This window comes from Rhodnius prolixus, unplaced genomic scaffold (assembly GCF_049639745.1).
Source record: "Rhodnius prolixus isolate KJV_2025 unplaced genomic scaffold, Rpr scaffold_3, whole genome shotgun sequence".
Lineage (NCBI taxonomy): Eukaryota > Metazoa > Arthropoda > Insecta > Hemiptera > Reduviidae > Rhodnius > Rhodnius prolixus.
The window spans coordinates 1,407,988-1,433,404 of record NW_027411603.1 but is presented as its reverse complement, the minus strand read 5'-3'; the positions used below and the strand labels follow the sequence as shown (position 1 = coordinate 1,433,404).

The 25,417-nt window shown below is 35.1% G+C and overlaps 1 protein-coding gene across 8 annotated transcripts in view; it reads left to right on the top strand.

Moving 5' to 3' along the window:
- Positions 1-23,935, top strand: part of drn (zinc finger AN1-type doctor no) — a 65,339-nt gene extending 41,404 nt beyond the window's left edge. For 6 of the 8 annotated variants that reach the window (XM_074124534.1, XM_074124533.1, XM_074124538.1 and 3 more), the window contains 4 exons: positions 5,514-5,641; positions 7,664-7,955; positions 13,963-14,143; positions 15,581-23,935. In XM_074124534.1, coding sequence (XP_073980635.1) covers positions 7,710-7,955; positions 13,963-14,143; positions 15,581-15,729 — 576 coding nt within the window. In that variant the 5' untranslated portion in view covers positions 5,514-5,641; positions 7,664-7,709 and the 3' untranslated portion in view covers positions 15,730-23,935. Of the gene's footprint in view, positions 1-255; positions 1,257-5,513; positions 5,642-6,301; positions 6,449-7,663; positions 7,956-13,962; positions 14,144-15,580 lie in introns of those variants that run through there. The other 2 variants (XM_074124540.1, XM_074124532.1) reach the window with 2 other exon arrangements.
- The last annotated feature ends 1,482 nt before the right edge of the window (positions 23,936-25,417 follow it).

The following is a 25,417-nucleotide window of genomic DNA, read 5'->3' as shown; positions in this document are numbered from 1 at the left end:
GCAAAACTAAAAGGAACACACTTCCTGGATATCTCACTGCACACAGCCTCCTTTATCTCGGGTCTTCTTGCCCCCACTTTCTAGTTCTCATGTATTCCGGTATCGCTGGATCTATTTTGGAATTACTAGTCGTAGAAAGTGTTTTCATTCCTCAAACAACACATCGAGTCTATTTCTATCCATGTATCTGTAGGCTCTCTCTCGGGTAGCATTTCTACTTTAAATTAGATTGAACGCAGGGAAGCGAACAGGCTTTTTGGACCATCCCTTTGATGACCCAAGAGGTGAAATCTCTTTTTACCAGGGTCAAAGCCAAAGTCTGCGATAAGGCCTTCCTCTTTTCTGCCACTAGAGATCCCTAAGGTTCTAGGGTCTTTCTTTGTTCATCACTGATTCCACGCTGCGTCCTACATTTAGATCTTCAATGTCCTCAATAGCCTTGGATAAAGGATGAATATAGAAGCCCCAGGAACCCCAAAGAAAGTGGTACGCGCTATGATCCCATTAACGGGACACATCACTAAAGATAACGTCGAGATTGGTTGAGAGCGTATGTCGTCATTTTTGGTCCCAAGGATGCTTTTACATTTTGAGTTAATAGTAGCCTTAACATTTGCGTTGAGACGTTCATGTATGTTGTTGAATTATTGAATATTTATGGGTAAAGGAGGAGAAAATTGCCCTCGTTTGGTGCTTTTCACCGTTACTGTTTTTCCTGCAGTGTTTTGACGATCAACTGAGAGTTTTAATTTCAAAATTTGGAAATTAACCGCGAGAATAGATGTGGTGCTTACGTGATCTCAGTTGGCATGTTTCTGGTGAAGAAGATATAGAAATCTGCATTGTCACCTAGTTATTGAGTTGAGATATCAGCTATTTCTTCTATTGGGGTCTAACCGCATTATATATTGGTTTTGTCTTGGTTCATATTTAGTACAAAATTTAGAAAGATCTCAAATGAATTTGTTGATATGGTTGGAAAAACCGCTATTTATCTTATCTGTCTAAGGGCGTCGTGCAGTATCTACATCTGGCGGTCTGGGTTTGACCCACTATCTTTGTGTGCAGTACATATATATAGCACACACGATGGACTCGTTACTGTACACTCTGCTAGGAAATTATCTCTCACTTTTATTTACTGAAAAAAAAAAAAAATCGCTGTTTGACTGTAGTGGACTGTACATTCCAGTTACACTCACCGTCGGGGCAACAGGTGGCAACATTTCAGGCGTCCTTCATTGTTGCAATTGAGGGTGAGTCTTTTAATTTTACTAACTGGTTTGCAGTATGCACTTTACTGCGCAGGTGCGCACTATCACCTGCAAATATAGTGTGGAAACATAATCTCGCGGCTTTTTTCGTCAATTTACAAAGTAAAAACAAGTTTACAAAATAAGTTCTCAACCCTAATCCGTCTATTTTTAACGTAAGGAGATATGGACACATTTCAGCACAGTGTACAGGCTAAATATTAGTTTCCGTCGGTTGTACTTCATCATCATCTATTTTTCATTACCATTGGTTTTACTCTAGAACATGAAAATATTTGCTTTTAGGTTAACGTTGACAGCTTCACAAGATTTACGAACTGCCAGGGCACATCCAAAAAATTGACACTTCGTTAAACCAAAAAAACAGTTAGCTGCTGTATATCTGCCAGGAAATTTAAAATAGTTATTTAGGTGTGTCCGCTAAATTTAAATTTGACAAGAATTCCTCTGTTTAACGAAACATTCCATTACATATTCCTATGGCTTGCATTTTATCACTGAGACTTCAAATTCGCTTATTACTTCCCAGCAATGTGTTGTTAATGTCAAAACTAATTGATAGATAGGTTTCGTTTTCCGTAGTATTAGTTCATATTCCAGCAGTGTTGTTGTAGTTTTGGTTTGAAACGTTCTTTGAAAGATTTGCTCCACGAGAACATACCTAACTAACGACTATTATCAGCGGATGGGTGTGGTGGCAGTATTGAATCGATGAGGTAGGACATGCTTTTTTTTGCACCGCGGTAGCCGAGCGGTTAGGGGCGAGGTCCACAATGCTAAGAAGTTTTGTGGTTCTGGGTTCGATTCCCGGTCTAGAGTCTTGGATTTTATTTCATGGTTTATAAAAGAATTTACCAGTAAAGTAAGTTAGCTAGCTGCCCTTCGTCCACCGATACCTAATGTGGTTGTTGGATGAAAAAAAAGTAGGCGTTGTTTAAGATGAATAAATGTATTGGGATTTGTGGGTCGATTTTGTATCAGAACCTGGGAGATCGGAGATGGATTTTAAGGGGTTGTTAGCTAGCCGTTAAGGATCTGATTAGGGATATAAATAAAAGCGTTGAAGTTGCCTGCTGCATTGCTAAAATTACCTATGACAAAGCCTAAAACCTACGACAGGATGACAAAGCGGATTTAGAGGACATGTCCTTTGGTTGAGTTCAATTGTACAAAGACAAGATGTGTTGCCTATAGTTTAGGAGATTAGCTTGTTGTTCTAAGAACCCTAACATGAATGTGATTGATAAGAAGCATATCCACTTGAAGGAAACAGAGAGATATGATCAGAGGCTGGACAACCTCTGTTGGTACTGTGTTGGGTTGCTCTCTGCACCTGTAGCGGACTACAAACCGCTATGGAATGCGGACCATCCGACTGGAAGACCGGTTAAAAATGGCAGCACACTACACTCTCCTTCCTGGCCGCAGTAGAGAGGAACTGAGAAAGGTTGAAGACCTTTCACAAACATTACTGGACCCTGACATCTACACCAGCCTGGTGCCTTGTATGTTTATCAAGTCATGAGTCAGTCCTCCACTTTTACTGTATGCTTTATCGGCTACTTTCTTTTATTGTCAGAGGAGTCGCGCAGAAGAGATTGAAAAAGGAGAAATCCCAGGATGCATAACTTTCATTTTTCCGCCCAGAAAAATTCTCTCACTCTAACCACAAATTTTGGTGGGAACAAGTTTAGAGGAAGTGTGAAGTTTGTGAATGGGGTTTTGCGCGATTACCTCGAAACAGTTTCCTTTAAGCATCATAGATAATAGATATATTAACATTAACTGGAGTGCTGTGATCAAACCTTTTATTGCTCTTAGGTGTTAGAGGGACGTTTGGGATAAGGCAAGGGTTTTTACACGCAGGGAAAGCGAGAGGAAAAATCCTGCTGCTGGCAGGAAGTCTTACAGGAGGTTATCGTTTCAGTCATTGGTGTAGCTTAAGTTTCAAATTGAAGAAAATTTGGCGTCCTAAGGTACCACTTTATGGACTATTGATTTTTCACTTTAAAAAGATGTCCCCGAAAAAGGCTTTTAAGGTTTTCTCTGTTCTAAATACTAGACGCACACGCCCTAGTTCTATCAAGTTTTTATTTGGATAGCATCTTGGAAAAATTCTTTTTAGATAATTATGGTAATTTGTATTTTTGAAAAAAATGAGTGAGAAGCTTGAAGAAAGAGAAAATCGTTGATCAACAGATTTGTAGCATCTGAGGGTGCCCCAAGATCTACTTCCTGGTTGGCAGAGAAATCCATAAGTCCTGCCAATAAAATACCGTACTGATGATTTCCCTGATTCCATAATATTCCGCAATTTTGAAATGGCATCTAAAGATTTAACTATACAGTTATAAACCTAACACTTTTATCTGAAATCAGTGTGGCGGTCTCTAGTGAGATGAAGGTGGATGATTTTGAAGGGGAAAAAAAGATATCGCCTTCAAGTGACAATGATTTACGGTGGTCATATTTCTAGATGTGATGGTTGCTTTTGTACGTGTTCCGGTCCAAGAGCAAGGCTGAAGCTTACAATTATGGCTGGGCGTTATTGAAGGTGAATATAGCTTGAATGAGTGCACACAGTATAGAGCTGCCATTGAGAAGGTAGGAGGAGGAGGAGGGAGTGGCGGCTGGAGGTAGCCATCTGTTTGGGCTAAAAGCGGGCCAGCTACCTGCAAGACACAGACACCCAGCCTCTCGGACTCCGCTCCAAGGGAGAGGTCTCTCCAGTTTGGGAGCTGGTTCTCACGGTCTGTATTCCACACCCCTACCTCTCTAGTGTTTGCTTTGTAACAGCTGGACCTCCTCCTCCTCTAAAAGCTGCTCCCCTACACTTGGATCACCATCTTTAATTTCTACCTGCAGCTTATTTCTGTATCACTTTTGTTATATTTCGTCAATTCTCCTACATACTCGGGTACGATCGTGGCTAATTTTCTATTTTTAATTTTCACCGGGAATATTATGATGTCTGTCGGTCGGAAAACCGGTTTAAATGCGCGCGCTCTCTCTCTGTGGGTGATGGTGAATCTAGTCAAAATCGCAGTAGCTCCACCTACATTACATATTGCTAAGAGTGTAGCTAAATAATTGAATAACTCTCGTTAGAATATTGGCGACATAGAACTAAATCCAATGCCACCTAAAATATCTATCCCTTGCACAGCATGTACATAGGATGTAGCTGCCTGTATAGTGTGTTCACATTTATGAGAAGATCTAGAGTTAGGTGTGCATAGATCTGTGTTGTTAGGTCAGTTGCATAGTTAATTTGCTTGGTATCAGGTATTAGAAGTTCATAAATAAAAATCAGAAGTTATTTGTTTATTGTAACAGCGGTCCAGCATCTGCTGCATTTGATTGAACAGGAGTGGAATTAATTAACAAAAACTTGAAGGAAACCTAAGGAATAGAATTTGTAGCCTCGCTACAGCCTCCTCAGTTCAAACAAGCCCCTGTGCAGCCGAACCGAAATGAACTTAAGTCTTATTCTGTTAGGTACATCTGTTTCGATTAATGGGTAGTAGTAGAAAGTGAATATTTCATAGGTATTGTTCCCAGTATGAACTTATTTTGCTGCCACCTGGGCGGTTAGGTCTGCCGCCTGATAGTGATCCAGAATTAGTAGATTCAAAAAAAATAGAAGGATTTTATCATCACCTTAGATTGATTGGGGCTCTCGTTGTACGTCATAGCATTATAAAAAGACCAGAACATAAATTTATTCTGGAAGGAATTATTAAGAACTTATTTTTATTATACGTACATAAGATTTTTATTTATTTATATAGAAATCGGCCGAACGGGGGCGCATGCACTTCATCAAGCGTTACATGCACACGTGACTGGTACACGTGTCATATATTACCCAATAGGCAATTACATTCTACTTCTGTTTCACTTATTGATAATAGAACAGCCACTCCATTGGCTATTTTTATGTCAGTGCTACAATATACAGATCTCTCTCACTGTATCAGCCGATTATCTTTTAGTTCCTATCTGTAACATGAACGTTTAGCACATCACAAAACATAAGATTATCCATGATAATTAGCAATACCGGAGTTACTACTTAAAAGGTTGACATTTCTCTTAAAACCTAGGATGAAAAACAAAACTATTCCTATTATTTTAGAGATGAAATTTAGACCAAATAATGTCATAAAGAAAAATTATGACCTCTCTTGAAACTAATAAATAACCAAGTAAATAACAGTTATTTTCTTGTGTTTGCAGGCTGAGTTTCGACTGAACACAACAATAAGAAGCTTGGGATATTGACCGCCTTCCTTTAGTCAAGATTATATATCTACAAGGCTGAGATTCTATTTAATATAAGAGTCAACAACCGAATATTAATATAAGTAAGTAAAACAGCACACTTGTTAATTTAGTATATCTTTTTAATGGTTTTTATTAAGATGGCGCCCAATATTATATGTGTCCACATTAAAGATACTATTTTCAATAAATCGCAACAAACGACAAAATTTATTTAGTGGAAGAAATAAATATATTTACTGTAGTGAAATACACTTCCGGCTTTCAAATTTGTGTAACAAAAAAAAAAATCTTCATTAATATTTAGTAGGTGATAAGTAGTCCATACGATACCCTAAAAAAAGGCACCTTAAAAGAAATCACCAACAATATCTTGCCGAGAGTGCTTTTAAAAGGAATTTTCCCGGAAGTAGATGTCAAATATAAACGGTAGAATCAATATTAAAAGAGGCGTATTGCCGTCACTTCTACCGAGTTTGTTGCATATAAAAACTAGATTAGAAGCCAAGGTTTTGTTCAAATGAATCTGATTTATAACAGTATTAATCTGTGATCAGTATGGTAAGCAGCTGATATTTATTCAAGAAATTATATTCTCATAAATTTATATTTAAATAGAAATTAACATTTCAAATTGATCAGTAAATATAATTAGTATACATATAAAACTAACACATGTATATTTGTTAGTAGTATAGTATAATCATATCAACTTTATAGTTATAAATTATATATTTAAAATACCTGTATTTAAACATTAATTACACAATTTCATAATTTATTAAAAACTGTATGTATTATCATTTACCTTTAAACTGCCCTTGGAGAGAGGCATGTGCTTTCAATTACTTGAGAAAATTGATAAATTTTTCTTTTATAATATCCAATACGTGAGTAATTTTAAGTTTATTTCTACATTATAAAAGATTCTTCTTATAAAATTTAATTATTCTGTGGCAAATCCAGTGTGGGCCAGAGTACTTATTTACAAGACTGATCCGTGCCACTGTTTATTCTCTTACAGATTCACAGACTGATCCGTGCCTCTGTTTATTCTCTTACAGATTCACAGACTGATCCGTGCCTCTGTTTATTCTCTTACAGATTCACAGACTGATCCGTGCCTCTGTTTATTCTCTTAAAGATTCACAGACTGATCCGTGCCTCTGTTTATTCTCTTACAGATTCACAGACTGATCCGTGCCTCTGTTTATTCTCTTACAGATTCACAGACTGATCCGTGCCTCTGTTTATTCTCTTAAAGATTCACAGACTGATCCGTGCCACTGTTTATTCTCTAAAGATTCACAGACTGATCCGTGGTGCCTCTGTTTATTCTCTTACAGATTCACAGACTGATCCGTGCCACTGTTTATTCTCTTAAAGATTCACAGACTGATCCGTGGTGCCTCTGTTTATTCTCTTACAGATTCACAGACTGATCCGTGCCTCTGTTTATTCTCTACTTATTCGAATTTTCAGCCACTAGTCCATTCACAATGGCTGGGAATTTGAACCTCTCAATGTGGAGAGTGCTGGTCTTTTTTCTTTCCAACAATCTGTTGATAGATTCATATAACAGTCTTGAGTCGGCAGTGCTCTCCTTCCAGAGGTCTACAATGCGGTCGTCAGGCTTTGTTGTTTGTAATAATACCAGTAGTAAAGTTAGGCGAGAGGCTGCGTTATACACCACTCTAGTATCTCTAAGGCCAGGCGATTACCCTTTTCCATTACATCCTATGTACCTGGACACCTACACATTTACTCATCAAGATATCTGCTTATGCAGTCCTTCACTAGCTTTAAATTAATTACATAGGACTGATAGTCAATAAAGTTGCCTGAATGACTTTGAAATATACGACACTGAAATAACCTCTTATAATCTCAGCATGGCCAGAGTACATACAGACAGACATTCGTCCGGAGACCGGCTAACTACAGATTTGGGACCAGTAAATACTCGTATAGCTTATTTAGCCAAGCTAACTACTCATTTTCTATCTAGATATTTATTGCCGGGTTCTCTACAAATCCCCTGAACTAACTTATGCTTGTTTATATTATTATAATTAATTAATAGCGGCGTTTTGTTGTTGATTCAGGATTGTGGTCCACAAAGGAAGGAGAGAAGTACACAAAGGAATAACCATGGAGAGAGAATCGAACTCAATGCAAGCGTTGTGCAGGTCTGGTTGTGGATTCTACGGTAATCCTTCGACGGACGGTCTGTGCTCGTTATGTTACAAAGAGGCGTTGAAGAAGAAACAACAGCCGCCTTCCGGGGCGCCAGCCACCTACCAGAGCGGTCCTCCAGCGCCGCCCACACCAGCCTGTATGGACACGGGCGTTCCCACTATACCAGTCATCGCACCTCCTACCCAAGATCTCAAAGACGTTAGACCATTTTATTTTTGTTTTTCTTTTACTTTGAATTTCTTTTATTATTACTGTTTTGTTCTTCGTCTTAATTATTATTTGTAACTTGGACTTTTATGCTTATTGGAAACTGAAATAACGCCTGTCAAAAAGCTTGAATTTGGATATCCCAAACTGAGTACTTAACATCCGAATTCCCTCATCACCAAGAGGAATCGTGAAATACTTGGTGCACCCAAGTCTCATGATTCTCTCTGCTAATTGGGAGCACATTTCGTTTAGATTAGATTAGCCTTGAGGATGCCCTGCCCTTCTCCTCCAGATAGAAAAGGCAATCAATCCCTCTTGAAGGTCTAACAAGAAAAATCTCTTATTTTTTTTCTAAATCCAATGTTTTTCAATGCGATCAGTAGCGAGACCGTTGTTTACACTATGTAATAGGAGCGGTCAGGCATACAAAATTATTTAAAAGTTGCCCTATCCCTGAAGGTTATCTGTGGAGATAGTTTCTTAAGAATCGAAGAAGCGTGGTCTATATCTTTAGCAGACTGTTGCACAGCTATGCATCATCCATCCATCTGGCATGAGGAAAGTTGGTAATTAGTTCCTCCTCTAATAATATAGCTGTATCCGTCACAATAAAGTTCAAAGGCAGAAGTTCTCAGTGAAATCATCAGACTATCACAGCTAATACGGGCTTGATATCGCTGTATGCGGGCCTTTATTTCGAACCTTTTTTTTGTCGAATCTCAGACAAATTCAGTGATCTTTCTAAGGTAAGTCCAAGTTACAAGGTAAATACATTGATGTAAAAGAATTCAGTTCTAGTAGTGGCCAGTCTTGCTTTTATTTATGAAGTTTAGGACTTGAAACTTTAGAATACTTATTCTGCCAAGTTTTGATTTATTGTAAATATAAACTAACTTATCATTTGCTTTGTTTTAAGGATCTTTTTCTAGCTTTAAGTAGAGCTTTAATCACAGCTGGCTTGAAGATCACTGCCTAGCGTAGAGTTCATCCTCAGAGAGGACTGTCGGCTAAATGTATAGAGTGGCTCCCGGGGGACAGCTCCAATACAGCCACTCTAGAGATAGTAATTAGTGTTCTTCAGCATTTTAACATCTATTTAAGTTGTTTAGCATTTATAAGTAGAAAGGTAAACCTAAATGTGGAAAAAATGTAATATAGAGGCTTCAGATGGGAATCTTTAAGTTCGATGTTTATAAACAATAAGGAAACCTTCACAGTCCAATGCTTAAGAAAATTTAATGAAAAACGGAAAAGAGACTAATTACCAGAAGAATTTTCATAGTTAGTTCTTTATCACACAGTAGGCAAGGTGAAAAATTCTTGGCCTTACGCAGAGATGGCGTTGCTATCAATGAAATTTGGTCTATTTGTTAGTTTAGTGCACGAATTTATGTCAGTGCTAAAGATTTCCCAATAGTTTTATACGGCTTTTAAAATAATTTTACAAAGTGAAAATTCTTCGTTTTTGGTGGTTTTGAAATTGGTACAGTCAGTGAATGCTTATAAAGAAATAGGCTTCTTCATTTTCAACAGTAAAGGGATTGGCAGCTATGGAAACACTTGGAACTTGGTCTTACTTCTCTTAAGGTGGTACTGGTGGAAGGCCAAACAAAAAGTGCAATCAGAGATGGAAACATCTGGCGCGTAACAGCACATTTAGGTCTAAAAGAAGAAAAGAATACTTTTATCGCAGGAGTTCAAGATGAGAAATTTTTGCTAAATGCTTTACTTGACTTTAAGTACTGACAAAATCTTGCAGCAATATTTGGACCATTGTGTGCTGATTATTGTGGATGATTTGAGTGTATAACGTGAGTTCATCACTAAGCACCTTAATGGACAAAGCGAAAACGTCTGCTATGATGACCCCCCCCCCCCCCCAAAAAAAAAGTTTTATCGATTTCGTCTGTCGTTATGTTCCTCGGCCAATGATTCTCCGTGCCAAGAGGATTCTTTTCTTATACCTGGCGATCTATTCAAGTCTTCACGACCAACTGAATGAGGAAGAAGCATTCTGGATTCCGCTGCAAATACTGAATTATATTTCCATTATATACCCTGAAATGGCATTTTGGAATTTAGACCAATTCCAATTCCCCTCGCCCAGAAATCCCATTATTAATAAAAGCTAGAGAATTTGTTCATGCGCAATGTGGTGGGGATACAGAGTTTTTACAAAATGGTGTAGAGTCTTTTCTAGTAAATTTCAAAGAAAATTTGTCTGATAGAAATTGATGCAGGAAATTGATGGTTTATTTTCCGGTTGACTTATTTTGACCCCCCCCCCCCCCCCCGATGAAAACGTATTTTCCAATCCGATGATGTCATCATCTACTCTAAATACCAAATTGAAACTTTTCGCTGTTTTTACGTTTTTATTTTGCTGACGAACACACACACACACACTGCGTAGTTAGTGACGTCCATCTGTGGAATAAGTAAAGATAATTGTAGCCTGTAGATGCGTTGATTTGTTACATTTCTTAAGAATCTTACTTTCATGGCAACTGTGCGAAGAAAATGAAATTAAAATGAATTACTGAGAAAATTAAGGCATTTATTTGTAATTATGTAAATCGCATTCTTCCACTGCTAGGCCAAAATGTTTTTCACCTCGCTTCCACATTGCATCGTCTATTTATTTTTTGTCAGATGTGCCCTTACATTAACAAACTTGAAATAAAAATAAAACTGGAGTAGAAACTATAGTTTGTCATTATTACAGTACGGTTATCATATGTTATTTCACTTTGAATGGTGTAACAATCATTTGGATTAGTCTGCTTTTGGAAAAATGGTTAATTTACTGGCCAAAGTCTATGGTTAATTTAGAGCTATTAATTCATTTGTAATTTAAAAGAGTTTATTTGTGTAATTTCTTGGCAACAAGCTCATTATTGTTGGAACAATTCGTTGTTACACAAATGTATGTAAATATTATTTTATTTACTAAAAGTTTCTAAAAGTTAATCTCTTGTCTCTTTCCATAGCAACCACTGCTAGTTATCAATGTTGTTAACAAAAAATACATTATTATTTCAAAATTATAAAAAAAAATATAATAAAAATTTTAAAAATACCTTAAAAAATTATTTTTCAAAAAAATTTAAAAAGTTGTACGTAAATATTAAAAAAATAAAAAATAAATAGAAAACATTTTTGGGTTGTGGTGAAGAAATGTCACAGCCAGATGAAAATGATGAATCGACCGATGAAAATGAACAGGTAATGATGAGCTGATCTCTGTTTTGGTGGTTACTGGTGGGAGCTCCAGTAAAAGATGGTGCAAAGGTTCTGCTTCGATTAGTCGCGTATATGTTATGGTGAAGTGTGGAGTAAGTTCTTAAATGGGGAAAGTGTATTTGTTGGTTTTATGTTTAGTTTTACTGAAAGAAATTTTCATCAGTTAAATTGTAAGTAATCAACTAAAATTTCCTAGAGTTTTTCCAGAAATTAGTTGTGGAGTGTGTTTTTTTGGTGTTGTTACTAAGAACAATTTTAGTTGTAATTTATATTGGAAATGTATTAAGAAAAATTGCAATTTAATGTTGTACGAGGGTCGTTTGAAAAGTCCGTGCAAAGTCAGAGAGATAGCACTACTGGCGCATATCGAGGTTATGTTTAGTTAGTAGCATCTCTTGGAAGAACACACACCAAGTTTCAGCCAGATCGGTCTATTTCTTTGTGTTTGGCATTCGTTTGAATCGAGGAAGTCGAGTGATTTTCAAAAAATGGACGAAAAAGAATTTCGTGTGTTGTTGATTAAACACTACTTTATGAAAGGCAAAACGCCTCAGGAGACTAAAGAGAAGCTTGATAAACATTATGGTGACTCTGCACCTTCGATTAGAACAGTTTATAAGTGGTTTCAAAATTTTCGGAGTGGCCATATAGGGCACAAGTGACGCCTGAACGTTCTGGACGCCCTGTTCGAGGTTACTACTCCAGAAATCATTGATAAAATCCATGGATATGGTGATGGATGACAGAAGAGTGAAGGTGCGTGAGATTGCTAGTGCTGTGGGGCATCTCGCATGAACGGGTACATAATATTTTGCATCAAAATTTGGACATGACAAAGCTATGCGCAAGATGGGTGCCGCGATTGCTCACGCTTGACCAAAAACGAAATCGTGTGAAGTGTTGCAAGGACGGTTTGCAGCTGTTCCAGAAGAATCCGCAGGACTTTAAGCGTCGTGTTTCGTCACTGTGGATGAAACATGGATACATCACTACACTCCTGAGACCAAAGAACAATCTAAACAATGGGTTACCAAGGGGGAATCTGCGCCAAAAAAGGCGAAGACCGTTCCTTCGGCCGGAAAGATTATGGCGACTGTCTTTTGGGATTCGCAAGGAATAATCCTCATCGACTATCTGGAAAAGGGTAAAACTATTACAGGTGCATATTATTCATCGTTATTGGACCGTTTGAAAACCGAGCTGCAAGAAAAACGCCCACGATTGGCCCACAAAAAAGTCCTTTTCCATCACGACAACGCACCAGCTCACACCTCAGCAGTTGTGGTCGCAAAAATTAATGGAAATAGGGTTCCAACTCGTTTCACATCCCCCCTATTCTCCAGACTTGGCTCTCTCAGACTACTATTTGTTCCCCAATATGAAGAAATGGCTGGCGGGAAAAAGATTTTATTCAAACGTGATTGCAGAAACGAATGGCTATTTTTCAGACTTGGACAAATCCTAATATTCGGAAGGGATCAAAAAACTAGAGCAGCGTTGGACGAAGTGTATAAGCCTAAAAGGAGACTACGTTGAAAAATAAAAAAGGTTTACCCTAAAAAATTAAGTAGTTTTTATTTTTGCACGGACTTTTCAAACGACCCTCGTACCAATCCGGTAAAGAAATTGCTTACTAGGCCTAATACCACTTGTAGCCAATGGGACTATTGTATCCCCAATTGCGGATCTTCCAGCGACACGCTGCAATGCATGCAACATCTTGAAGTGTCGTAATTTGGTTTAATATGATTACTTAGTTGCATAATACCTCGGTACGTACGGTTTACCATCTTAAAGTGAGTACACGCCTGAATGTACCTCAGAAGCACTTAAAGAATCCTAATAAAAGGGTGCATTTTGTTGCTCTTTTATGGCGGCTAAATTGGCCAAAATACAGTTCACTGTATGGCTGGTGGAAGGAGAGATCGTCGAGACACGGTCTTCTGTTTTTGCATAAAGAGATTGATATGCCAAAGAAGTTAAAAAAAAAGCCACTCCATTATAAATTCTACATCATCAACAAATCATTGGCTGATTGATTGGTCTCGTTGCGTTGATTTTCACCACATTTATGAGATACCTTACCTACCAATCACTGAAAGTTGGATGCATTGTTGCCCATTTACCACAACCATTTTTTTTTTATATGACTTTTGTCTGAACGAACATTTCCTTTAGAAATTTTCACGGTCCGTTACCATTTGTAGATTTGTGGTACAACCAATCGTTGATTCTGCGCAATAGTTGCTGCGCAAGAAAAAAACAATTTTGCCTGATTTGTTGATGCCTGCGAACGATTTCTTCCTGAATCTGTTACGTGTTATTGTAGCAAAATCGTCCATATTTAAATTATTAAATAAGTATAAATCTGAAGCAAGACAAAGCCTAAATAGAATTTGTTTTCAATATCATCATGTGTAGAGTTGTTAACACAAGTGTTAAATTGTAAATTCAATAAGTTTTATTACAAAAACAAGTAGTAATAACCCAGGTAATATAAGTGTAAATTCTTTAAAAAAGGAAAGCTAATGAAAATAGCCATTTTTGTTTACGGAAAATGTAGAAGTTTTTTTGTCTCCCTATTACGTCCTAGGTTTTTAACGTTATCACAATTAGTTGTAGCCAGCAAAGTTGCAAGGGATTCTTACTTATTTTCATTTTTTGTTTAAGTTAGTTGTCCTCCTGATGGTAATTTTGGTTTTCTTCTTACCTATATTCATTAAATATATAATTTTTCTATTTTATATTCTAGTGTGAAGGCAGTGAGGCAGGTGGAAGCAGTAGCGTGACCGGTGGAACCGCAGTTGCTCCACTATCCGAGTCTCCAGATTTGGGCAAAGAGCCTGCACCGGATACCGATAACAAAGATGAAAAAGATAAAAATAAGAAAAAGAATAGATGTGCCGTCTGCCGCAAGAAGGTTGGACTTACAGGTTAGATCAGTTGTCAATAATTTTTATTTTCTGTACTTTTTACTGATTAATTATCAGTTGCACTTTTACCTAGCATGATTGTGGAACCAGTAATTTTCTTTCTTTTCTGTTCATTCCATGGAAATTTCATCGATGTATGCTTGAAGTCTGCGTCTTCATTACAGTCTGCACAACTAACTGCAATTGATAACTCTCACCTTCCTTATTATCCTGTTGAAATGTAGGTAAAGTTGCCCCTAAATTATGGCCGTTTCCTTAGAAGTTACCTAGATTAGATTAGGGCGGCCACTAGGCCTACGCCACTGCGACCCCTTTGGATCTATTGTGGCTCCCCTCACTCTAAAAAGCTCACCCTCCAGACCTGTCCTTTTAATCAGACTCTTGATGCTGGAGAGCGGCTCTTGGGTAAAGCTCCTCAGGTCTTGGTTTTTCCTCCCCGAGAATTAACATCCTTAGGGTACGTTCACAACGTAGCTGTGAGCATAGATGATAGGAGTGATGCATCAGCGCTTAAAGAATAACATAATACATTCGAATGTGAGCGTGCAAAACGAAGTGACTCATACGCGCTGCTATAAACGAGCATAGATGATAGAATTAAATATTTCATTTTTCTGCTAGCTGAACTCTAGTATCGCAGCTTCAAAATGGACGTAGAAAAATTAATTAGTGCTGTCTTCACTCATTATTTTTTGTTATTATTTTATTATTTACTTTTAAACAATATTTTGTTCCTTAAATCGTGCTTACATTTATTTTTATTTGTATTTATTTGTTTTTTCTCAATAAAACCATTACTTACCTCAGAGTAATCACTAGTTTTTCTTCTATGGTTATAGGATTTCCATGACAATTTTTCCAACGTTTACTTAATTTTGACCTTATTTTTTCTAAAATATAGTCGAACGTGGGTGGACCCATCCTCACATATTCAAAAAAAAAAACGATCCGGAGTTCCTTATATTAATGGTGAAATTCGCCCAAAGTACTTCGTTTTTTATTTATGGGATGTACATGATATTTTCTAAATCGTTTTTTCGTTAAAATATACCATTTCGTGGCTGCTGAACATAAAAAGTCTTCTTCACTACTCGACATGTTGCATGTATCTCCGTTGTGCACACTAATCAGCGATTATATTTTACTCTATCAGTTATCATCTCTGCTATCGTCTATACTCACAGTTCCGTTGTGAACGTACCCTAAGACTCTAACCGCTCGCACTGACACAACACGTGCAGAGTGCCGTTTCCACCTCCTCCTCCTGACAGAACCTACAAAGGCTAGTCATCTGCCAGGCCCAAGCCGATGCATGTGTAACCCTCAGCCTGCAGTGGCTCAGTTAATAGGCCTAGAAGTTACCCTAAATTGCTGTCGATCTCGTATTTTGTACTGCCAATTTTTGTACACATGGTTAATTTTTTTAATTTGTTGCAGGGTTTGAATGCAGGTGTGGAGGCCTATATTGTGCAGTACACCGGTACTCCGATAAACACGACTGCACGTTCAACTACAGAGAGCTTGGTGCGCAGGAAATACGCAGAAACAATCCCGTTGTTGTCGGTGAAAAAATTCACAAGATTTAAATAAAAAAAATAATAATAAATAATTAATATAAAAAATATAAATATAAATAAAAAATAATTAATAATAATAATTAAAAAAACACAAGAGAGAGGGGGGGAGAGAGAAAAACAATATATATATATATATTTAGAGTGAGAAAGTGTGTTATACAGGAAAAGGAAGGATGCGATTTTTAAGAAATATATAAATAAAAAATATCACAAAATATATATTAAAAAAAACGTTTTGTCACACTTCGTCTTGTTTTAAAGTAATGATGATCATAGGGAGGGAAGTACATTATATAAATATTTGTGTTTGTGTATATTGTGTGTATGTGAGGTGAGTGTGTGTTGTGTGCTCGCGAAGGGGCGTAACAAAAAAATAATTCAAACGATTTTTACAGAACAAAAAAAGCCACAGAAAGAAAATAAAAACTTTAAAAAAAAAAACTGAAATTATTTGCGTATGTATATGTAATCTAAACTTGAAATATGCGAACTCGCATAAATTGACCTATGTGCTTATAAGTAAGTAAAGAATTACAGATTATGTTGTTAAGGAGAAGTACATCTTCCACTTCGTGTCTTGCAAATTATAATTAAAAAAAAAATAAATAAATATGTACGTTTATGTATATTATGAGAGGGGAATTGAAAGGAAATCGGAAGTTGATTTCGTTATTAATTTCTTTCCTATTTAATATGTACCTTGAATTTTGTCTTGTTTGGCAGTAGTTTGTAGTTAAAGATGGCGTTTTAATATACTATTATTTTTTTTGGTTTTTTATTCGTCGAAACGTTTCAGAACATATATTATATAAGTGCAACCTTTTTCTGTATGTTGAAAATTCTGGATAATACTTGTAAACAAAGATGGCTGTAGAAGAATTACCTTAACATGCAGCCATAACCTTTTAAACAATAACTATAGTGGCCAGTTTTGGGTGATAAGTGTACGAGTTAGTGTTATAGTCCTCAAAAAGAGGTGAATTTTTTTCTTTATTCTTTATATGCACACAGTTTTTCCCCAAGATCAGTTCAGAAAATTTCCGTGAGGTTTTCCATTTTTTTGTTGGGAGGTTTTTAGGGGGGGGGGCCTAACATAAATCAGCGAGAGGTTGATAACGTCCAAGGCCAGCTGTGTTTACTATTCTTGTTACTTTTAAACGTAAATTTGTGCTTCCTTCAAAGCAGGGTACTTTTTCTTTTTTTTTTTAAGCTTTGCTAAATTTTATCCAAGGCCGAAAACCAAGAATTTTACAGCCATCCTACTTTGTGAAATTGTACGTTTAGGGTTGACCATTTAGAGAGGTGCCATTCGACTTCAAAATATTTTCACACTGGGTCACCCATCAATATCATACATTAATTGTGGGGGCCTCCTGCTGTAAATTCTCTCACAAAATTTCTTGAAACACTTCTTCTTCTTGCCCCTAGGACAGTCTTCATCGTTACCTTCTTTTGACCCTTGATCTCAATAATTCTGGTGTAAAGTGCCTACAAAAAAAAAAATTAAAAATTAAAAATTCTCTGAACTAAAGCCTATTATTAAGTGATTTCTCAATTTATAATCAGCTGGGCTGTTTTTCCCACCCAAGGTCATCCAGTATCTCTAAAATATATCTTAAGTGCATGCTTTCTCAGTTATACTAAAGAACATTTTCTTTATATTGCGTAGAAGTCTTTGGGGTTTTATCTTGCTTGAACAGTTTTCAACCTTAAATCTTCGTTTCCAATCAAGTAGGGTTCTTAAGTAGTTTTGAAGACACTCTTTAAAATATAAAGTTCCAATCGCTTCTTAAATCGGAAATACTGACTGAAGTCCTTCATTACTTAAGCAAAGAATTATCACACTTCTCGCTTGATTATGAACAAGTAGTCGTAGGAGATGATATTAGAGAATCGAAGACCCTCTATCCCAATCGTTTTACACTTCCTAGCCCCAATCTCTTTTTCTTTGGTGGCTCTTGATAAATAAATTTTGATTAATATTGTAATTATTTTTCCCCCTTAACTCGAAAGTAAATCAGTTTATTACAGCATCCTTAATTACGACGACGCCAGCCAAATTAGGCTTCTATCGGCGGAAGTATAATTATCAAAATTGGGCTCATTGCTCTTCAGTGCGAAAAAAATCTCACGATACTTTTTGATCCCCTCTCATGCAATTTTTAACAGATGTATGTACATGAAATATAAACATAATATCTAGTTACGTAATAAACGTCATTTAAACTTAACAAAATTAAAAAAATTATTACATATTTAAAAAAGAAAAACTTAATATTTAGCCTAATATGTTTAAAAATATTTGTTGTGTTGAAAAAAAAAGCAGTCGAAGCCATTTTTATTTTGTTTTTTGTTTTTCTAATAAAATTGGGAAGAAAATAATCGATAAAAAAGCGACAGTGTTACTTTGTTTTTCTCCTTATTATGATTCGTAACTTCTGTTTGGTTAGTGTTGTGGGTATGTGAGGGTTTATAGTTAATTTATTGAAGAAGAACAAGAAATATTGAAGAAAAAAGCAAGAAATATTGAAGAAAAAACTGCAAATTGCTGAACATTAAAAAAAAAAAAAAAACTTCCAGGTTCTATTGTAATTTTCTTGCGCAAGAGACAACAATTTTTTTTTTTTTTTATGCAAATCTTACTGGAAGAAACATTTTCCTGAGATTTAGGTGGCACTTTGGGAATTCTCTTCCTTTTTTTTTTTTTTTAAGTACGGTATCATTTGAACTTGTCTTAAAGCCTTGACTTCATTCGGCTTTGATCTTCTGTTCTCTCTATGGAGGTTTCTTCTCAGGGATAGCCCTGTCTTGCATCAACTTTTCTGTGCTCCTCCAATCCCAGTCCATGAACCTTTACCTTTTTTTTGAATTTCATCTTTGTTTGATTCTCGTAGGATTAATAGTAAATTTTGCCCGCAACCTGCATTAAATCTTACCTAATATTGGTGCCAAAATTATAAAATACAAGCTAATGCGGTTTAAAGATTTACTAACTGTACCTCCATTCCAACAGTTCAAGAAATTATCTATTAAAAAACACTTTTACTTATGTCGGACTATTTCCGTAGTTCATTTACTCGTTTCCGTATTTGGCAATGCTGTATATATATATGTAGCTTTCTTCTATGGACATATTTTCCCTAACAGTTCTGATTTTTGCCAATATCATATGTCAACCTGAAAGGAAATATTACCATATCAGAGTAGACATTCTTATTACAGGTGTACCACCTTGCTTTTCACTCCAACATTGCTTTTCAGTTCGATGGAGCAAAAGGTTTCAGTCGAAAGGTAGAATTAGCTAGCAGTATTTACTAACCGAGTTCTGACGTGTGAGAATGCTCTTTAAATAATTGTTGCCAATCCTCGACACCATTTTATAAAAGTAATTTTTTACAATTACAGTTTATAAGGTCATTTTGATTTTCCTGAATAACCTTTTGCTTCTTATATTGACCTTAAAGGCTCTGTTTAACATATATATATATATTCCTTGATTGCTTGCCACATTATCCTTATAATTTTTTCCTTTAAATAACTTTCAGTTTCCATTGGAGACAGGGTAAAATCCTAGTTACATTTGGTCCTGAAAAACTCCTGTAATCCCGTTTTCTCTGTTTCTTTGTTTTCTAAATTTCAAACTTACTTTTTTTTCCTTACCAAACAGGATATCCTATCCCAATTTGCCCTCCAACTTCTTTCTTTTTGGACCTCTGCCGGTTACGAGAACTGAGCCATTTTCAAATTACTGTAAAGTTAATTCAAACATTTTACTTTAAAAAAAAAGAAGAAAATATCGGAAGTTTTCTTAGAGAAATTTTAGATTGTCACCTCTATCTCAATACGTATACATTGTCAGAAAACAAAAAAAAATAATTTCAAAATGAGCTAGACACAATTTACTGAGTGGATAGTGGAGAGCCCTTTAAACGTGTTTAAATATTTTTGGTTTTTGCGGCCATACAAAAAAAAAAACAACTATTTACGCGGATGACATTTTTATCTTTTTTCCATATATATGTATATATTTGTGTGTATGAATTAAGTTTTCAATTTAACTTCACATTATTTAAAAAAACATTTATTGAATATCCTCTCTCAAAAAATATGTGAATAAAATATTTTTGCCTTTTGTGGTATTGTTGTTTAAAAAATAAATAAAAAAAATAGTAAGTTTTGCTAATAGGTGCTCCTCATTTAATGATCAAAATTTTTAATTCTGTTAAAAAGAATTTTGGTCGATAAGATGTTGAATTACTTTATTTGGAACCAACTTCGCATGGCATTATTTGCTGCCCAGACAAATATAAACAGCTGTTAGAATTAAATGGGCTAAAATAAAAATGTCTTCGAAGTACCTTATTCATAATTTTTTTCTTTCAAGTAATATATGTTCTTAGTCATCATCATCTTCTTAGATTTATTCATCCATACAGGAAAAAAAAAAAAACTATTTGGAGTATGAAAAATTGTTGTTGGTTAAAATTAAAAAAGATTATTTTGTCGACTAAAAAACCGAATCATTAATCTTGAAAATGGTAAACTTTCCATTAAGTTGACAAAAAAAATCAATAAAAATAGGTGATTAAATGAGGAAGTGCTAGCATGGAAAATGAACATTACGGAAAAACCAACACATTTTGAAAGATTAGGAAACAGATGGAATTTTTTTTTTCAGTGAAAAACAAAGATTTTGGCGCCTGGAAACCTCTCTAGGCATGTAAGGTTATAATAAGTAATAAACATGACGGAAGTGCTTTTCTTTTTTCTTTTTTTAATTTTAATTTTTAATAATTACGTTATTGCTATATTTCGATATTTGTTGTTGTGTTCGAGATTGCGTTTTTAAAGATCGCTTAAATCTATTATATAATTTTTTTTTTTCTTTCGTAAAAATCCAAGTAACTAATAACGTTTGAACAGCTGTTATTTTCACTCACCATGGTAACAGACATAACCTGAAAAAAAACAAGAAGTTTCTTTTGTGTATATTATAAATATATATTTTTTAATTTTTTTTGTGAACCATTTTATTAAATAATTTTTTAAAACAACAAAACTTCTTCTCCTCTTTTGATTGAATTACATGCGTAACATTTCTCTCGAGACTATTATTATTATTATTATTTTTGTTTGTTTTGCGTATATATATATTTGTTCTTTGCTCACATTATAAGAATAAATAACAATGTTTTATGTGAATAGCAAAAAAAAAGAATTATAAATAAATATTGTATAGAAAAAAAAATAACTAAAATACAACAAATTTAGTTTTTAGAATTAAAAAAAAGGGAAAAAACAAGTATGTTTTAAAAAATTCTATTATTGGATATTTTGTCTTGTGTTATATTTGATTTCTTCTATCTTTACTTGTAACTTTAGTTGTTTTTTCTTTTCTTTTTTATTGTAAATAATAGGGAATATAAATATAAAAAAAAAAGATAAGAATTTGAAGAAAGAAAATAAAAAAAGAGAGTAAGTTAAACAATGTTATTTCTTAATTTTTCTGTTTTATTAAATGGCAAAATTATTATTATAAATAAAGAAAAAAAATACACGGAAAATGATTTGTAACTTTTCTTTTTTACTTCTAATTTGTTAAAATTTACAACCAATTTATTTTTATTTGTAAAAAGTGAATATAGGACAGATTTTTGTTTTTTGCAGCGGGTGGGGCCCCGCGTTGAAATGTTTGCGCTTTTTGATTTTTTTGTCTTCTTATTTTCTAATTGTACGCTCTTAAATTCAAATGAATATATATATATATGTATATGAAGAAAAGATAAAGAATACAAATAAATAAATTGAAAACTTTATCAAAAAAAAAAAAGAAATCGTAATTGAGATGATTGTACGTGTGTGCATTTTTCCTAATTTCATAGAATTTTTCTCTTTTTTCTTTTTTTCCTGAGAGGGGCTGTGCTCTTACCTTTTTTATGTCTTGTCCAAGGAATCAAAAATTATTATTTTTTTTATGATTAGGTTTGCTACAACAAGCAGTTTTTGCTTTTTTGTGTTCATTGAGCTTTAGTTATGGGGTCCCAAAACTTGAATTTGTGATTTTTGTTTTTTAATAATTGTATGCGTAATGTAACGGTTTTGTTTTGTTTTTTATTTGCATTTTTTTTTTTTTTTTTGGAAGATCAGTTAAAATAGGACCCGAGAATTATCTTCTCTTCCCAAAGATTATCCTAATTCCAGTTCTGAAGTTTTTTGAGAGTTATTGGATAGAAGTGGAAGATACTTGCTCATAATCAAAAAGTCGTTTCTTTCCATGTTTCAAAATGCCAGTGTGCCCCCCCATCGATTGATTTTATTAGAAATGATGAATTTAGCATCAGAAATAGCCAGTTTTTTGAGGTCCGTGAGTCGAAAGATGGGAAAATCACAAAAATAGTCGAAACTTGATTTCTGTTAAAAATAAATAAATAAATGAAAAATGGGTTTCAGACAGTAACTTAGCGATGAAAATCCTAAATGTGGAAGTTCCTCTTTATTAAATGAATTTGTTTAAGTTTTCATTTACTTCTTTAATGATTTTCTCCGTTCTATTTCCATTTTCTAAAGCTGCTCTTCCAAAACTGAATTTTTGACCTTTTTTCCCCCCCTTAATTTTCCGACATATTTATGAAAAACTCGGTAAACTGTGGATATTAAATTTAAGCTCTTGGTAGGAAATGCCATTTCAGGAGTTTTACTTATTTTCACCACACTGTTCTAATTATAATTAATCTATTGTTAAATGTGAGAGTAAAATATGCTCGTCAATATTTCGGATTTTTCGAAATCAACTGATTATTGCCACCACCATGAGGTTTTTTGGTATATGTGAAAGTGGTAGGAGAGTTTTCCTGCATCACTCGGTAACCCATCCAGGGTGGCTCTAGTAATGCCTTGGGAAGAGTGCAGATTGGGGTAACCATTCAAGGTGTCTGTACGTTTCTTTCATGTAGTTACTATGCTGCAGGCTTTCTGGAATGCTTGACAAAAAAAAAAAAAAGAGGGGCCTTTCATTCTAGACTTAATCCCTCGACGCAATTCATTCGTAAGATATGGCTGTGCATTAAGTCTTCCGTTTGGGTTCTTGAGCTAAAGTTGGCCTAGATTTGGTTTAGATTTTTCCCTAAACCAAATACGTTACCCAGAAACTATCTATCTCTACTGGCGGCTACTATGTTTGTTGAGGTGTCAGTATTGTGGTTTTTGTGGTTTTGATTCTGGAGTCATTACAGGGACCTCAAGATTGCTGAAACTGATCCCACTGTTACAGGATAGCCAAGAAGGTGACATTACGTGAATATTTTCATCGCCTTGCAAAAGAAACAAATGCGAGTTTAGAGCGAGCTAGTCTTTCACATTAATCTTTCATGAAAAGAAATCGTGTACGCCCCGGTGACTTTTTTTTTTTTTTTTTTTTTTTTACAATTTTCGTCCTGTTTGCAAACCCTTTGCTTACGGATACTGTCTCCTGAACAGTAGATATAGAGCAAGAGGTACAGGAAAGTCTGTCTGAAAATCTGTCGAGGCACCATTTTTCCAAGTGGTTTTGGACATCACAAAATACTGGGAACTATGAAAATATTGAACCAGTTTGAAACTTGCTATTAGATAGCTTATCGCTCATTCTGTATACACTTTGGGACAATCACAAATCAGAAAAGTTGCTCTTGTTGGAACAAACCTAATAATGAACTAAATATAAGACGATTACAGTGTGGTGTGTTATTTAGTAACTTCTTTTTACTCATTTCTTCTACCCAACTGCAATCTGAAAAAAAAAACAACTTAAAATAGCACTGTGTGTTTTTTTCCAGAAGATTGATATTAGTAATTTGTTTTTCTTTTTTTCGATTATTATTTAAATCAGTTAATGATTTTTGTTTATATTTTAATTTCCTAAATAAAGGTTAACACATGCGGGGAGATAACACTAACTGAATGTAATCATTGAATAATTATTGGAAAAAAATTAAAATAAAAAGTGAAATATTTTTCTTTATTATAAAATATTATATTATAATTTAAATCGTGTTACCAAGTATGTTGTTGTAATTGTGTTCCTTATTCTGTAATTTTTATTATTATTTTTTTCCATTATTATTAGTTTTTTTTTTTCTTGTTTTATTATGTTTACATAAAGATAATTATAATAATAATAAAAAAAGTCAGGGAATAAATGAAAAATGTATGTCTTTTTTTCTTCTTTTCAATAAAATTCTTTTATTTCTTTTATTTTTTTGCGGGGGGGGGTTCTCTAATTTCTGTTATAACAGGCGCGACCAACATCTGTGGTTATTAGCGTCCGGAGCTTTTTAGAGGTCGGCCGGACTCCGAAAAGTGAATTTTATGAAGCGCCTAGGCAGAGAAAATCGTAGCACAACTGGATTCGAGTCCGGTATGTCTGTGCGGGAATCTAGTACGGTAACCACATAGCTGATCCCTTCTCTGGGTTCACTATTCAGATGTGATCAGAGGTGATGCCACACTTTAAAGTGTATATAAGAGTATATTAAGTAATTTACTCTTTTATATCCCATAAAAGCTTATCTGCATCTTCATCCCACCAACTGGCTTACTACAACTGCCATTATTCTTACGACTCTTCTCACGGTCTGCTTCTTCATCATTTGGATGAATAGGGAGTGGCAAGAATAAGCAGCGTAGTTACAATAGTAGGTGCGAGTGCTACACGAAAAAAAGAAGTTCGGATGGCGTTGCCATCTGGCAATGGCTTCGAGTAGAACAAATATTCAAAGATGCGATCATTCCTTACTCAAAACATTAAAACAAAACAACGATAAAAAAAGTACAATACTCATTACTCATAACGTTTGAATTAAGTAAAATTTTCCTCGTTATTCAGATAGCGATTTGCCTAATCGTGATGTAGGCCTACAGTTAATTTGATAAATTTTTCCAAAAAAGACCCATCTGGGTACTAAGTTGGCTTTCCTATGTGTTATTCACTGCGTAATTAACTGCTCTGTTACTTAACTGGAGTTAAATGAAATCTGACTGAATTGTACACTGGTCCACTTACTACCCATATCATGTATGATATCCATTGCATGTTGGTACTGAGATAGATCTCTGCTACACTCACCTCCAATGCACATTCTTCTGCAGCTGCAAATATGTAAGTTACCCTTTCCCTTTCTAATTCAGTTTTCGGTATGTGCATTTTAGTCCGCTGAAGGCCAGAGCATTTGCCATTCCATCAGACTAGCTTATCTCTTTTATATCCAGTTCGTGTGAGCGTTGTGGGTGATTTCCTTGCGGATGATTGCATTGTTTTTACTAATATGCATGGCCTTTTATCGAACCTAATTTATGAGAACGCTTTGACACATAGGCTCTCGCCCTTAATGAGCTCAGAGTGCCTTGAGAATTACCAGCTGCTCCGCCTGATTCCCAGGATTACTGCGAAAATATTCCTTTACCTAAATTTGGATTCTTTAAAGTGGTACGGTAAACATTTCTTCCGTGGAACGAACAACTCTCGCATTCTCGATCGGTCCTCGACATCAAAAAAAGTTTTTATTAACTCTTACTTTAATATTAAAACCATGCAAACAGTGTTAGAGAGGCAGTAACATTATACGAAACATTTCTGTATCCTCTTTAAGATTAATACCATACCATATTCTTTGCACCCTCTCAAGAAGCATCAGGACGATGGATTTGATTTGACAATTTT